This window comes from Ostrea edulis, chromosome 6 (assembly GCF_947568905.1).
Source record: "Ostrea edulis chromosome 6, xbOstEdul1.1, whole genome shotgun sequence".
Lineage (NCBI taxonomy): Eukaryota > Metazoa > Mollusca > Bivalvia > Ostreida > Ostreidae > Ostrea > Ostrea edulis.
In genome coordinates, this window is record NC_079169.1 from 34,490,129 (window position 1) to 34,505,407 (window position 15,279).

The window sequence follows — 15,279 nt, forward strand, 5'->3', positions numbered from 1 at the left end:
CGCAACATCAAGTAAAAGTCAAGACCAACATAAAACAACTACCTGCATGTCTCATATGTTGTTGAGGAGCAGAAATGAATACTTTCCATGTAAACAATTTGCATCAGTATGCTGATGATTTTGATGTAGACTGTATATTCCTGATGCAGTGTTATAACAGAGTCTCAACACCATTGAATCCATGGTGTCGCCCAGCAGATGAAGAAAGCAAAATCATAGTATATTAAAATTTTATTTTCAACACACAATAAACCGAATTACAATATCGCAGTCCTTGGGACATCGTAAAAAACAAAAAAATAGTGAAATGGACAAGAAAACAGTAAAATATCCACAGACTGTTTTACGAACAGCTTCTAAGTCGCCCCAATGTTCACCTTTGCCAGTTTGTCAATGTTACAGGTAAGTATTTCCGACTCTTGTTGACATCCAGAGTCGCATAAAAACAATGTACCCCGCTACTCTTGCCTTGTTCACTGATGAGGAAGTGATTAGAGTCGGCAACATGAGTGTGTGTCCGACTACATGGTAAACAATGAGGAAGCAGACCTGACATGTGGAATAATATTATGCTTATAACTCAGACTCTGCATCGTTCAACAGACCTACTGTATAATGTATTTTGTTATAAAAAATGTGTAATCCCCCCCCCCCCCCCCCCAAATTTTTTTAAAGGGGCATATATATGTGCGTGTAAAAACACCTATGTATTAACAGACATACAATACGTGTATATGAATAAAGACAAGTAATTTTGAAAAGAGGAATTTGCTATCTATATCATCTTTTCAAGCAAAGTCCCCATACGTTTCTTCTGATCCAATTTCAATGAAATAAACGCCAATAATCCTGGAAATGTAATTTGTTTCTGATCATGACTTTATGATAAACAAATGATCAACTTTTATAGAGAATTGATGTAGAAAACTTAAAGTACCGTATGTGTTTAAATTTAACCATGTCTCAGCATTAGCTGGTCATAAAATTGTTTTGAAATGGTGGAAAGAAATGATGAACATTATCTGTTCATGGCTTTTTTTTCGTCTTCAGTGGACCAGAATTTACTTCACGACTTTTCTTTGAAGAAGATGGTTTTGTATGTAAGTGTCTCTAGTCTCACCACTATTCATAGACCTCATTACTGACAAAGGTGAAACTATGGGAGAAAGAAAAATACAGATTAAAACTGACAAAAACTCAAAACAACAAATGTACACACAAAATGATAAACGGTACATAATTGCATCAACAAATGGTACACTAAAAGTATCATATGTATTGAATTAACAAATACATGAACAACATTTTCAAAAAAAAAGAAGACTTTTACAAATAAACATAAACCTTCAAGCTTGTCCTTCTAGGAATAATTTCAGACTGATGTAAATTTATACAATGAGAATACCTTATGTACCGAGTTTTAAACATAAATTGACCCTCCCTTTTTGTCATAATCTCTCTCAGGTTAAGTCTTCGGCAGCAAAATGATAATGAGAAGTGACTAAACCATTCATACTTTGGGAAGTGGAAATCATAATGACTCAGCTGAACACATACATTGTATTTAGTTACACCTTCCCTCCTTATTTGGATGTGACATCTTTTCAGTTAGCTTTATGTTTGTAAACGAGTAAGCGATACAAATACATTAACCAAACCTGTGATAAGTTTGTCCGAGTAGTTAGTGCCTGATACAAATATAAAATGTCGTCTTACACGAAATCGACCAATACAGAATAACATGAAACACTTCAAATCCACATACAGAACGAAAAGGAATTCTGCAGATATCACAGAAATTCACCTGCATTTATAGAATATACGTTTCCTACTATTGAACGCAATTCTACCATACAATTATATATATCAATGTTAAATTACCATTATCATCAACAAGCTATATGGCAAATAAACGTTCATTTTCCCCATTAAAAAACACTTTCTGCAATTTTCTTGTAAATTACCCCTGCCCATAATATTCCTATAGTTATGCAATTTATCAATTGATACTGAATTGCAAAATTGGAACCCTCCGCATATTGTTTCCAAAGGAAACGCGCGTAATTTATAATGTGCGGGCACATCCACAAAGAATTAAACAGGGTAAAATTTTATATTGAGTGGTTTAGAATTATATTTTACAGAAACAACTCTGACTACAACATTTCTGAGGAATCAGAAGCACAGGATGATAATCCTAGGTTATTTTACTAAACAGAACACGGTCTGACACAACAATGTATAGTCTGCAGATCACAGATTTATCACATGTACACATACAAACAGATAAAATGTATGTTATAATCACACATTGTATTGGGGGGGGGTTCATGGTCATCACTTACTAACTTGTGACGTGTGCAGTCTTAACCAAGGTTAAAAATCATTTTAGTATACACTGGCAAACTTCATAATCCCATTCATCTCTTCTATACACATATGCAGTTATTGACTGAATATCTTTATATTCAGTCAATCACCTTTTTATTACATATTTTCAAATTTATGGATTTATGGACATGTACATGCATTTCTAATACTAAAAGTACAAATTTGTACACAATTTCTGTGACAGGCAAAGTGTTTGCGTCACAGGTGAGTTCTGCCTTTATTATTTGTAAAAGGTGTGACATCGTAATTAATCAATGAATTAATTTAAAAAGTAGTCCCCAGATTTTTACAGGTTGTTATGGCTAAGTAAGAGCCCCAGACTCTCTGTAAAATCTATAGAAAAAATATCAAAATATGTAATAATCCATACTCATTTATAAAAATATATCAAATATTATGATTTAAACAAAGTATTGGTCTGACTACAAAAGTCGTTGACAGTGAGGATGATAATCAGATGTGAACTATTTGTGCATATTCTTAAAAATAAAATTGTAGCCTTTTAAAAAAAATTTGAGACAAATGACTAATTTTGTCATTCCCCACAAAAAAATCTTAAGTACAAAAATTTCTCCAGCATTGTCATCCTAGTTTTATCCATTAATAAAACAAGACTTGATAAAAACAAAGAACATAAAATGCATCGTCAATTTTACGGATTTACAGCACCATATGTACCCCATGTTTCTATCTAGTAGATAAACAATGTAAATAAAATAAACAGTGAAATGCATCAGATTCTGTGGTCTTTGTGTAAATCTGGTTGTATGTGCTAGATATAAAAAAAAATATAGACTTGTCTGTTAGCATACTACAACCTTGACGTCTTTACATTGAGTGATTGGATGAAGATACTTAAATAAATACACTGTACAATGAACAAGTGAATAATGGGCAAGACATAGATATGGCAGAATATGCATCACCAATGATTTACAAGTAAAACTGGCCAAATATGGGAATTGCATTCATTCATGGAAAATGTTTACATTATACAAACTACATGTCCTTGATGAATAAACAATGTGATACTAGTGTTCTGGGAATGTGATAAACACTGGCATTGGCTCGGATCAATTACATTGTAGTACAGGAAGTTTTTCTATCCACTCATATCATAAAACTCTGTACAATCCCACTATATAACATACAGTATGAAGAACAAGATGGTAGATGGGATTTTAAAGTTATGTTGACAACAATTTACAAAGGTTCAATTTGTCTATCTTCGCAAGATTTAATATTACAGAGATCCATCTTAAGTACGATGTTGAGACACAATAACTACCGTTGCTCTCTCCCTTTCTCTCAGAGTAATAAAACCATTTCATAAGCCTCCAAACCATAGCCAGTCGAGGAACTCCACCAATCGGCTGTAAGTTCTGAGACACTCGAGTTGTTCATGAGATGTGATGACTCCAGACAGGATAAGAAAACCTTACCCTTTGAGTTTGATTTTATAAAGCTTCAGTTTGAAGCCACAGATTTCTGTGAGGACTGCGGAGAAAGCCGAGAGGACCACAACCTTCACAATGTTATACAGGACGGGATTGGCCGACACTCCAGAGATCTTAAATGGACTCTCAAGTTCCTAAAATGTTAAAGGTATTGAAAAAAATCATTTCATGCACATGACTAACATTTTAAAGATCATACAACTACAAAGTACAGTAAACCATGCTTACAGCAAAGTGCTAAGGACAAACAATTCTAATTTGTTATATCTAACATAGTTCATCATATTTTTTTTAAACTACAGGGAATGAAAATCACTTTGCTGTAAGTGTGAATTCATCATAAGTGTGCTCACTCTAACCCTGTTTTGCTGTAAGTGTGAATTCATTATAAGTGTGTTTGTTGTAACTGTGTTTTACTGTAAAGTGTGAATTCATTATAAGTGTGCTTGTTGTAACTGTGTTTTACTGTAAAGTGTAAAATTCATTATAAGTGTGTTTGTTGTAACTGTGTTTTACTGTAAAGTGTGAATTCATTATAAGTGTGTTTGTTGTAACTGTGTTTTACTGTAAAGTGTGAATTCATTATAAGTGTGCTTGTTGTAACTGTGTTTTACTGTAAAGTGTGAATTCATTATAAGTGTGTTTGCTTTAACTGTGTTTTACTGTAAAGTGTGAATTCATTATAAGTGTGTTTGCTGTAATTGTGTTTTACTGTAAAGTGTGAATTCATTATAAGTGTGCTTGCTCTAACCCTGTTTTACTGTAAAGTGTGAATTCATTATAAGTGTGTTTGCTGTAACTGTGTTTTACTGTTAGTAAAGTGTGAATTCATTATAAGTGTGTTTGTTGTAACTGTGTTTTACTGTAAAGTGTGAGTTCATTATAAGTGTGTTTGTTGTATCTGTTTTACTGTAAGTGTGAGTTCATTATAAGTGTGTCTGTTGTATCTGTATTTTACTGTAAATGTGAGTTCATTATAAGTGTGTTCGTTGTAACTTTATTTTACTTTATAACACTCATGCAAAACAAGTTAAGTGTGTAACTTCAACTTTTCATCTGATTCTAACAAGATATCAACATTGCCTAAGTTATTCAGATTATTCTGAAATTGTGAAACATACATGCACATGTATTACATAAACTTGGTACAACAAAGACAAAATTTCATGAAAATAAGAAGGGCGTGCCTGACACACAATTCATATTTATTCCCTAGTACATTCTTACACAGAATTCCACTTTTAAATCAGATGATGATTCCTTCCTTTAAACAATACAACAGTGCTGTTCTTGACCTGATACTGACCTTGAGTAAGTCCTCCGCCAGCTTCAGGACATTGTTGGCTACCATTAACTCTTCCTTTTTGTGAGGTTTCTGTTCCATCTGGAGGTACAGATTAATCTGTTCTGTGATCAGAACAGAAAGGTTCCGATACTTTTTGTTGATCTTTAGGCCTAGGGTCATGAACCTCATCAGGTAGATTCCGAGGGCCATGCACCAGACGAGGAGTTCCCAGTTACAGAGGAAGTCTAGGTATGTGTCTGTGTCCTTCAGGAGCTAAATGTAAGCAATTTACAGTGACTTACTGTGTCTTTCAGGAGCTAAATGTAATCAATTTACAGTGACTTAGTCTGTGTCTTTCAGGAGCTAAATGTAATACAGTGACTGAGACTAAGAGGGTATGAAGTAAAAGATACCTCAGAAATGAGTTCAACATGGGAAGTAGCATTCAACTCGAACAGTACAAAGAGAATAATAAAAATTCTGTAGAGAATTCTTCATATAAAATAAATATAAGAGAATTCTACTTAGCATCCACTCAAGTACACACATAAACAATGCATACATACACACACACCTGTACCCACATAAGAACACATCTACAATGAAACTTCTCCAAACCAGCCCCTCAGAAAACTGGTTCTCCCTGAATATCGGTCAAAGAAATCTTAACATTTCCTTACAAAGAAAGTCTTACAAAACCGGCCACCCCTGGAAACCGGACATCGGCCACTTTTTTAAAGTACATTTTTCAATAAACATGTGTAATTTACCCTTATGATACTGGCCACTTTTTGAAGACAAGAAAATTCTGGCCAGAGAGTGATCAAAATCAGCCAGGTGTGCAAATTGACTGACACACTGGCCAGGTGGGAAATTATCCACTGAAGGTGTAAAAAACATTAGTGGCCTCTGTAATTTCTATTGTTTACCTGTGCTGTCATGAGTGTTAAATGACACTTGGCTAATCCAAGTGACCCTTCCAAATTCTGTACCAAATGTAAAAAACAAAAGTTAGGAATATATTGAATTAATACAATATCAAATGCCATGTTGTTGCACCATACTATCGCATGGATATAAGCGGTAGTTAATAAAGAACAAATCCATGACCGTTAATGATAACTGTTAAAAGATAAATTAATTTTCTTGGTTTCCATAGACTCAAAATTCCTAAGAAATATTCAAATTACAATTTCATATTTTCTTCTTTACTTTTCAAAAACGTCAAAACGAATTTGTTAATGATATAAGCGATGAATGTAAACAGAGTTTTTATAGGGAAGAGGAATTCCAATAAAAGGCCTCTGTGTTTTCTTTATGTATCCTGTTATACATGTAGATTTTCAGTTTAAAATTAGATGATTTCAGCGAGAATTTATAATTATCTGTAGGTACAAACTTACAAATTTGATCTCCACTGGTAACTGATCATAGATCACCAGAACAAAGTGAACAGTACCTAATTTGTGAATATTGAGATAAAATTTCTCTAATTGCTAAATTCTCAGTAAACCGGCCATCCCTCTAAACCGGCTGTTTTTTTCGGTCCGAGAGCCGGCCGGTTTAGAGAAGTTTCACTGTATACACATGTATTCAACATACCTGTACATACTTCACATGTACAAACATACATAACCAACTTGTACACACACACCTGTACACACACACCTGCACACATATATAGAACTCACCTGTACACACATCAAGGTGAGAATGATAATGGTTGTCATGAAGGAGGATGATACGATAACGTCCACTGATCTCTGGGGGCCGCGTTTCTACAATACAAAATACCCGATTGTAAAACAAACAAAATATAAAACTGTCTCTACATTGTCTAATGAAATTGATATAAAAAAATCTCCATCTTTCATGAGTCATCTTATCTTATTCATTCTAACGAAATGACACCAATACGACTAAGGATGGTCAGACAACATCAGATACAAATATCATGATCATTTATATCAAACATAAGAATTTAGTCAATGGTCTCAGTATCAAAAGTATGTTACTAAAATCAAAATTTCTTATCTGAATAGAGAGAATAGGATTTATGGAGATGATAATACAAAGGGCACTGACTATTATCAGGTAATATTACATTATATTGTATCAGGTAATATTACATTATATTGTATCAGGAAATATTACATTATATTGTAACAGGCAATATTACATTATATTGTAACAGGCAATATTACATTATATTGTAACAGGTAATACTACATTATACTGTAACAGGCAATATTATAGGGTTATTGAACTTATATTGGTGAATATTGGCACGAGTTGGCTGTGAAAATGCACGAGCTTGCGAGTGCATTTTGACAGCCAACGAGTGCCAATATTCACCTATATAAGTTCAATAACCCTTTTATCATATAGCTAAAGTATTTAGTTGTTAAATTATATCCCTTTTCACTCAAACTACTCCAAAATAGACGAGAATTCATCAATATTGGCATCTAAGGTGAAGGTGTGCAACATCAGCATGAATTTCTTAACTGTTCAATATTTAATCCGTCATTAATGCATGAAGCAAACTGATTTTGTGAATGGGGACATTATAATTTATGTACAGTAAAACATTTGCTTAAGTAAATATCAAATACCAGCTCTGCCAGATTCGGAGGACCGCCATCTGCCATTTTGGCTTGTTTACGTCGTTACGGTAATGTCAATATTGAACGCTCATACTCGGAATGTTTCGGGTGCATACAATTTACGCAATGCAAAGTTAGCGTTCAATAAATTCTCAGGATATTGAACGCTAACATTCTCTAGATTTTACGCAGATTTTATAATAGACTATTTATTAGCTATATAATAAAACATTATATCGTAACATTCAATACTATATAAAAACTTAACAGGCAATACTCACTTTTAAGTAGGATCTAAGTGACAGCCAAGTTTTGATATTTCTGACTTTATTCAGACGAAAATGTGGCATATCAAATTTACGTGCCCTTCTGGAAGAGGTCAAATAGCAGAAGTGTTTGGCATATAGTAATCTCTGAAATGCAAATGCCTGCATGTAATTCACAAAAAACAAATGTATTCAACCATGAATTCTGTCTGCATGTAAGACCTAATTTAGAATACTCGATTTTATCTTCTTCTGCTGACGTGTACTTTACTTGTGCTGACATGTTGACCAATGTGTACTTTGCTTGTGCTGACATGTTGACCTATGTGCACTTTGCTTGTGCTGACATGTTGACCTATTGTACTTTGCTTGTGCTGACATGTTGACCTATGTGCACCTACCTGTTTGAAAGTTCTGTCTGCCACAGAGAGCAGGAAGAAAAAGATGCAACTAAGACAAAATCTCTGCAGGATTCCATTTGTAAGCACCCAGTTAAACCTGAGAGAAGAAAATACACAAATCAATGTATAATTACAACTAAATAAGGCTTAGTCAATTTTATTTCGGACACATGCCACGTTTCTCAATGGTAGATAATTTTTTGTAACATTTCAGGTATAATTCACTTGCATCCTGTCTTGTCCCCCCCCCCCCCCCCCCCCCAAAAAAAAGAAAACTTCTATAAGGATGTTACTAGGTCTGTTTTAGACTTAGCATGTTTTGAAAGTTTCTGCCACGGTAAAAACGTAAAGTCATCTCTTTATGTATTACAGAAGACTGTATATATGGACAATACTAAGTTAATGTAGCAAGGAAAGGGAGAAAAATATTTAGATCAATCAGAAATGTAACCGAGGACCCTGCAGTGCTTGTTTGGTGATCTGAACCCTGAGCTAACCAGGCTGACATACAAAGTACAGTAATACTAACAACATAACAATATAAAATGTAACTTCAGAAATCATACAAAAACTCTTCATATCAAGTGTAATAAAAATAGATTTAAAGTTTATAATTCACTGAAACCCATTTTGAAAAGTTTATTGATGTGTTTATTTTTTTTTTTTAAAATCAAGGTAAATGCGCAAAATACCTATTCAAAAATCGTTGTTTATAGAAACGAATGTTGAAGGAATTACCGCCCTTTCTTATTTCGTCATCTGAGACAATTGTAGTTGTTTACACCTGTATATCATCGTTTTAATTTCTGTGAGAAATTGCCAGTTTTAGCAATCCCATGGATAGTGATATACTGTAGATACACTGGAGTTTAGTGATTCAACCTTTTATGTTTGTACCTGCACCCATTTTGAAGCCATCAGATAGTAATATGTCTATGTTTGACAAATATCTCATCAGAATCTCAGTTAGAAATTATTTACTGGGACAGTCCATAGAAAATTTGGAATGATATTGGAAAAAAATGTTCTATCAAAAATTAACCTTTATATTTTACACAACCTTGCATAATCAAAATCAGACTTCATCTGACTTAATAGATACTCGCCGTATACTCTAATGTAGCGATTGTGAGTGTATTTTAGGATCTGATTTTAACTAGATTGACTCTCGCGTTTGTATTTTTTTTATGGGATTTACTAGTTTGAGATTAATCAGATTCAGATTCAAAAGTGTTTAGCTAGATATATATTTGATTGAAAAATGCCTAGTCAAATGAAAAAAAACTTATTGTGCACGTTATTTGTACCCCCCCCCCCCTTTTAACATCTACATGTAGATACAATATCATAAAATGTAAATTAGGCCTATCAGTACTTGTAATTTCTTCACAACACATGTCAAATGCGAAATTGAAATATTACGGCACAAAGTTAACGAATTGTAGCATTTTGTGGTGTGAAATTTTGCCTTAATGATTCATGATATATTAATTAATGTAGCACTTAAAAGCATATTAGAAAAAGGAAAAACTTGTACTTATTTGCATAATGAACTTGGAAAAAAAGCTTTGGAAATTGGACAGACCTCACAATAAATAAGGTTTTATCAAAGTGGGTTTTTTAAATTGAATTCATTTCCATTTTTACTGTATTTTATTTTTTCAAAATACATGTATATATAGTGAAGAAATGAAATGATGAGTCCCTTATAAATATAGTATGAGTATGACAATATTCAAAAGATATTTCATTTAATAAAAGAAATAAAATCAATTCGAACTAGGTAATGGGTGACATTAATTTTTATGTGCAATCACAAACCCAATGAATACAATATTGCATTAAAGCATTCAGTGGTGGATGTAGAGCGGGATGGAATGCATCCCCCCTTTTTGGGTTGAACTTTTTATAATTAAAATATATCCCTCCACTTGTTTTGTAGGATGCCCAGTAAATCATCAATTTGCACTTTGTTTGGAGTCACACAAGATGATGTGTCAGGGTTGATGGAAACCTAATCCTCGTTAATTAAAGTGTCGCTCACTGATCCTTGTGGCTTGTCACAAATCTCAGCGTCTCTTTTCAATTTCAGTGTCCAAATTCTTCGAAATTTAGGGTCTTTTGGGAAAAGAAACATACTTAATCCCTGTCCCGATTTCACATTGCAGTTCAAAGCAGCACATTGTACCATAAATGCAGGACTTTTCTATGTTAACACTATAAAAGCCTATCAATGCAATCGAAATTTGACTCAGATGACGTCATAAGCTACGAGCGATAACTCACGTCACAACACATTTATCGATATCGCTCAGGTAAAAGTATGATAGCGCTATGTAATACACGCCAAGTGATTTTTATCAAAATTGTAATGGAAATTAATCCATAAGTGTACGACAGACATTTTTCTGTATCAAACTCAAGTTTTAGGAATATAACCATGCTTGACCTTTAAGCAGATAAAAATATAGAAAAAAATGGCAGAAACTTTGCATGTAACTTTAAACTGACAGAAAATTGAAAATGTGCCAGATGTTATATAATACAGACTCAATAACAAAATACAAATCATGACAAGCACAAAAATTCATAATTTGAATTTTTTTATTGGTATCAAATTAGTTATTGTAATCTGTGAATCGCATAACAACAAACCTCCAGGAATCAGCATTCAGACTCCAGAGGAGATCTACAAAGGCATGTAGGTCTATCAGGTTGTAAATGTCCTTTGTATGGTACACTTTAAACATGACAGGGATGCATCCAATGATCAACGAGAACACCAAACCAATCAGAATGTAGTCGGAGCTTTCTGGGATATTGTCCACTTTCTCGATGATCGTCCAGCCGATGTCAATTCCGGTAAGTTCAACTTTCTTCACCTCACTCCCCTCCCAGATTACACAACTTACTGTAAAACAAAGATCTTGTTTACTATGCTTGTTCACATTTAATACAAGGCCTAAAACTGGCAACTTACAGCATTCAAAATAGATATGTCTACATTCTTTTCTAAACTTCATACCAATATCTTTCATCAACAAGATAGTAGCTGGTACATGTATCTAAAATGAGGGGAAATCCCTCTAATCCCCATTATGTGCTATAAACTCAAGGGAAACTATTTTGGTTTTGGGGGTTGTAAACTACCTGACTCCTAACCTTAACCACATAAAGTAAAAAAACAAAAATTAATCATTGCTACCATGTCACAAGTACACAAGGTTCTTCTATACTAGACTTGCTCAAAGTTAATCATACCTGAAGGTCACCATGGTAACTGTGGCTGCACAAACTCTACTTATTAGGGATTCATGTCCAAACAAGGTCATATCTGATCTCCTTTAACATCAGTGGTTACCAAGTTGGTTTTCATATTCAGTTTTCTGTTGAATTTTGGTTTGTTGTTTGTGTGCAGCCACATAGAAATCTTTGAGACACACTTTAAAATGCACTGATTTGGGGGGGGGGGGGGGGGGGGGTCTTTTTTACACACATTTTTTGTGTTGTATAAATATCCTGGGTTTTTTCAAGAAAAATAAAAAGAATATAAGACTCTCTTATGAGTAGCCATGAAATATAAGGTGATTCCACCCGAGGGTTGCAAAAAAAGCTGTGAAACCCGAGGATTTGTCGAGGGTTTTTACCGCTTTTTTTGCAACCCCGAGGGTGGAATCACCTTAATAATTCATGGCAACTCATAAGAGAGTATTTTTCTCTCATATTTCTAGAGTTTTCCGTTTTCCTTGTGCCTAGCGACGCCATTTTGAGAATTTTCCAATCAATTAATTTTTCGCTGTACATTAAAAATAACACCAGAATCGAATTCTACGACCTTCATTTTGGCAACTACGTTGACGACAAAAAATCGGCTGACGAGTGTATAAGTGAATTGTATTAGAGTTATTCCTCTTTGAATAAATCAATAATCAGGGTGATGCGTGACGTAACTTGACAGTCCATCAGCGGGAAACATTTTGACAGACCTAATCAGAATATGAGACAGACCTAATCAGAATATGAATCCACAACTGCACGTTTTTTTTTCTTAGAGGAGCATTGATATTGATATTAATTGAGCAGTTATTTAATGACGAGTGTGTGAAGAGAGATTCCAAGTAGTTTTTGTTGGTGAATATGGGCATGGCTAGACTTTCATTTTCCACGCTTGCAAGGACTCGAGTCTCATGGACATTGAAGGCACTTATTTCACCTGAGACACGGACAGTAGACGTTGACAGAGTGAACGTGGAGGTAGGCCTAGAACTAATAGACCGTGTGAACTGGCATAATGCACTGGATGACATAGGTGTATGAGGAATTTGTGACTGTTGTTGAGTGTGCAGTAATTGTTCAAGGAATGTGTAATTTTGTGTCTGGTCACATACACCTGGACATTATCAGGGACATTACAATCTGTCATTTTTTTGTACAAGAGCTTTGTAGACGCTAGTGTTTGTCAATCGAGGCAAGGTAAGTTGCAAGCTAGTTGTGTATTGATTATGACGTCACGGGATATGTAAGATAAACGTCATGTGATATGAAAGATAGAAATATCTTACATACCTTTCTTTCATAGAATATCTGTATCTTACATACGTAGATATGAGAGAAAGGTTAATCATGGATAGATTAGCTACCGTACCTTTATCTGGAGGGGTGTGGTGACTTATCCCGGAACAGGTTGTGGGCTGTAACACAAAAACATTGATTTATTAGAAAGGAAATGAAAACTTTTCTTGCAGTATGCAGTAGAAAAGACAATCACTGAGATGTTTTTTATACACCATCGATACAAACAGGTATTATATCATAATCACAGGTAACCGTGTCACCTGTATTATGTAATGATAGAAATATTCAACCATTAAAAACATTACTAGCATTAACCAACTTTACACAGAAAATACTTTTAATCCTCAGACTTCAAGTTCAGTTTTCCTAACATTTTAAATTAAATTTTAAACTTTATCTATTACTACTTTTGATTTTGCAAAAAATTGAAGAAAAAAAATTAAAAACTAAAAGGAAATTAAATAGCCTTGTCAATTGAAAATGGGAAATTCTTTAAATATCAAATATTTGTCCATTTTTTTCAGAGAATGTAGAAGTATTTTAATTCTAAATCAGTAATTGGTAAAGCAATGAATTCATATAATAGTCTCATTCTTCATGTAATAGACTGTTCTCATAGTCTAACTATAAATTTTAAAATCAATTAAAAAACTGGTGTGAACTACAATTGTTACCATCAGAGTACCTGTATTGACAGATAAAGGCATTTAAAAAGTTGCATTCTCCCATGATCATTTGAAAGTAATAATGATGTACAGTGTATGCTATATAGAATGAGACAGAGAAAACTATCTGAACCATGCAAACGATGGAAAATGTTTATAAAAGAAAAGTGACACTAAATTCTGAAGAAACTTCATCCAAAACTAATTATTGAGCTGGCTACCGATAAAATGAATCTCCAATAAATCAATTTCTATATACCCTGTTTACCAGTACACAGTACTTACAAACTATCACTTTCATAATCAATTCATTTTTGTGAGATTAGCTTTCTTATACTAGTAGCTTTGTCAATTCATAAGTGAAAAGGACTGAAAATGTGCTAATAATATACTGTCTTTCTTAGTTTATCCAGTACATCCATTTGTGACCTGACCTGGAGGTTATAAAAAAGATCTGAGCAAATTTTCATACTCAAATGAAGTTTTCTTTAAAACCTGTAATTTGAAAATCTGGATAGTAGTTTGGAATGCGATTATGCCAATCATGAAGTTAACCAAAATAAGAGTTTTTGACAACAAATGGATCTACAGCGCCCTCTAAATACTAAAGTAACTACTATTAGTATCATAATATATATCATATATACAGTAACTATATTCAATATGGAGAACAAACATTACTATCAAAAATTTTCCACAATTGTTCTTCATTTTCAGTTCTGACAGTACACTTTTGATACTAAATATAACTCTGGTTGCACTATCTACCGAATAATTCTATAAATAGAATGAACTGAATAACTCTGTAAACAGCTGTAGATTTGATACACAAGAGACATGCTTGGCGTTAATATCAGCCACATACATGTACCTAGTTTGTTGACACCGAATTAGACAACTGACAAAAGATTAATAAAAACAGACCCTCTGTCTTTAAATAGTATTTACATGTATATGAATAATTTAAAATTATAATTTTGTTTAATGTGAGTCTCTCTGTTGAATGAAATTTCTTTTTTTACACAATCTAATGAAAGTTAGCTGAGCGTTTTTTATATCCCAGAAATTTAATTTCTTAATTCTATCTACAATATGTTTTATTCAAACCCTAAAAACTTTACATAGCATCAGCAAAAAGTTAAAAAATAATTTGTGGAGACCTAGACAGAGGAGCTGTTGCTATGGAGACACAGATCAGACAGAGTGTGATACATACAGGCTGTAGGAGATTGATTACATGTTGGTTACTGTTCCCTCTCTCCAGACCATCGGCTGGAATGGCTCCGGAGTTCAAGCCTTTAGACATATTTTCCTCTGAAAATTCCGTGTGGACTTCATTTTCACTGAGCTCACTGTCGGAGGAGCTTGTGGAATATGTGGAGGTGGTGACGTCTGATTGGACGCGGTCTTCCCACTCCTCTGAGCTCACAGTTCCCTGTGAAGAAAGCAAGAACTTTCCTATCTTGTGGAAATGCAGACATTCTAATTTCATAATAAAAGTATTACCTTACATCGTGAAATTAGCATGTAAACACGGTAGCACTAAATATCAGAAAAAATTTCATCATCTTTGCAAACTTATCTAGCCTTGTACAGATAGTAATTAACTCACTTATATTTGTAAACTTTCCTG

The 15,279-nt window shown here is 33.8% G+C and overlaps 1 protein-coding gene across 3 annotated transcripts in view; it reads right to left on the minus strand.

Annotated features, from left to right (window-relative positions):
* Nucleotides 1-213: 213 nt before the first annotated feature.
* Nucleotides 214-15,279, minus strand: part of LOC125683338 (protein PHTF2-like) — a 35,295-nt gene continuing 20,229 nt past the window's right edge. For 2 of the 3 annotated variants that reach the window (XM_056139404.1, XM_056139403.1), the window contains exons 9-16: nt 14,863-15,081; nt 13,052-13,097; nt 11,062-11,317; nt 8,407-8,503; nt 8,021-8,152; nt 6,825-6,911; nt 5,155-5,406; nt 214-3,982 (exon numbers count right to left, since the gene is read on the minus strand). In XM_056139404.1, coding sequence (XP_055995379.1) covers nt 3,830-3,982; nt 5,155-5,406; nt 6,825-6,911; nt 8,021-8,152; nt 8,407-8,503; nt 11,062-11,317; nt 13,052-13,097; nt 14,863-15,081 — 1,242 coding nt within the window. In that variant the 3' untranslated portion in view covers nt 214-3,829. The remainder of the gene's footprint in view (nt 3,983-5,154; nt 5,407-6,824; nt 6,912-8,020; nt 8,153-8,406; nt 8,504-11,061; nt 11,318-13,051; nt 13,098-14,862; nt 15,082-15,279) is intronic. The other variant, XM_056139405.1, reaches the window with a different exon arrangement.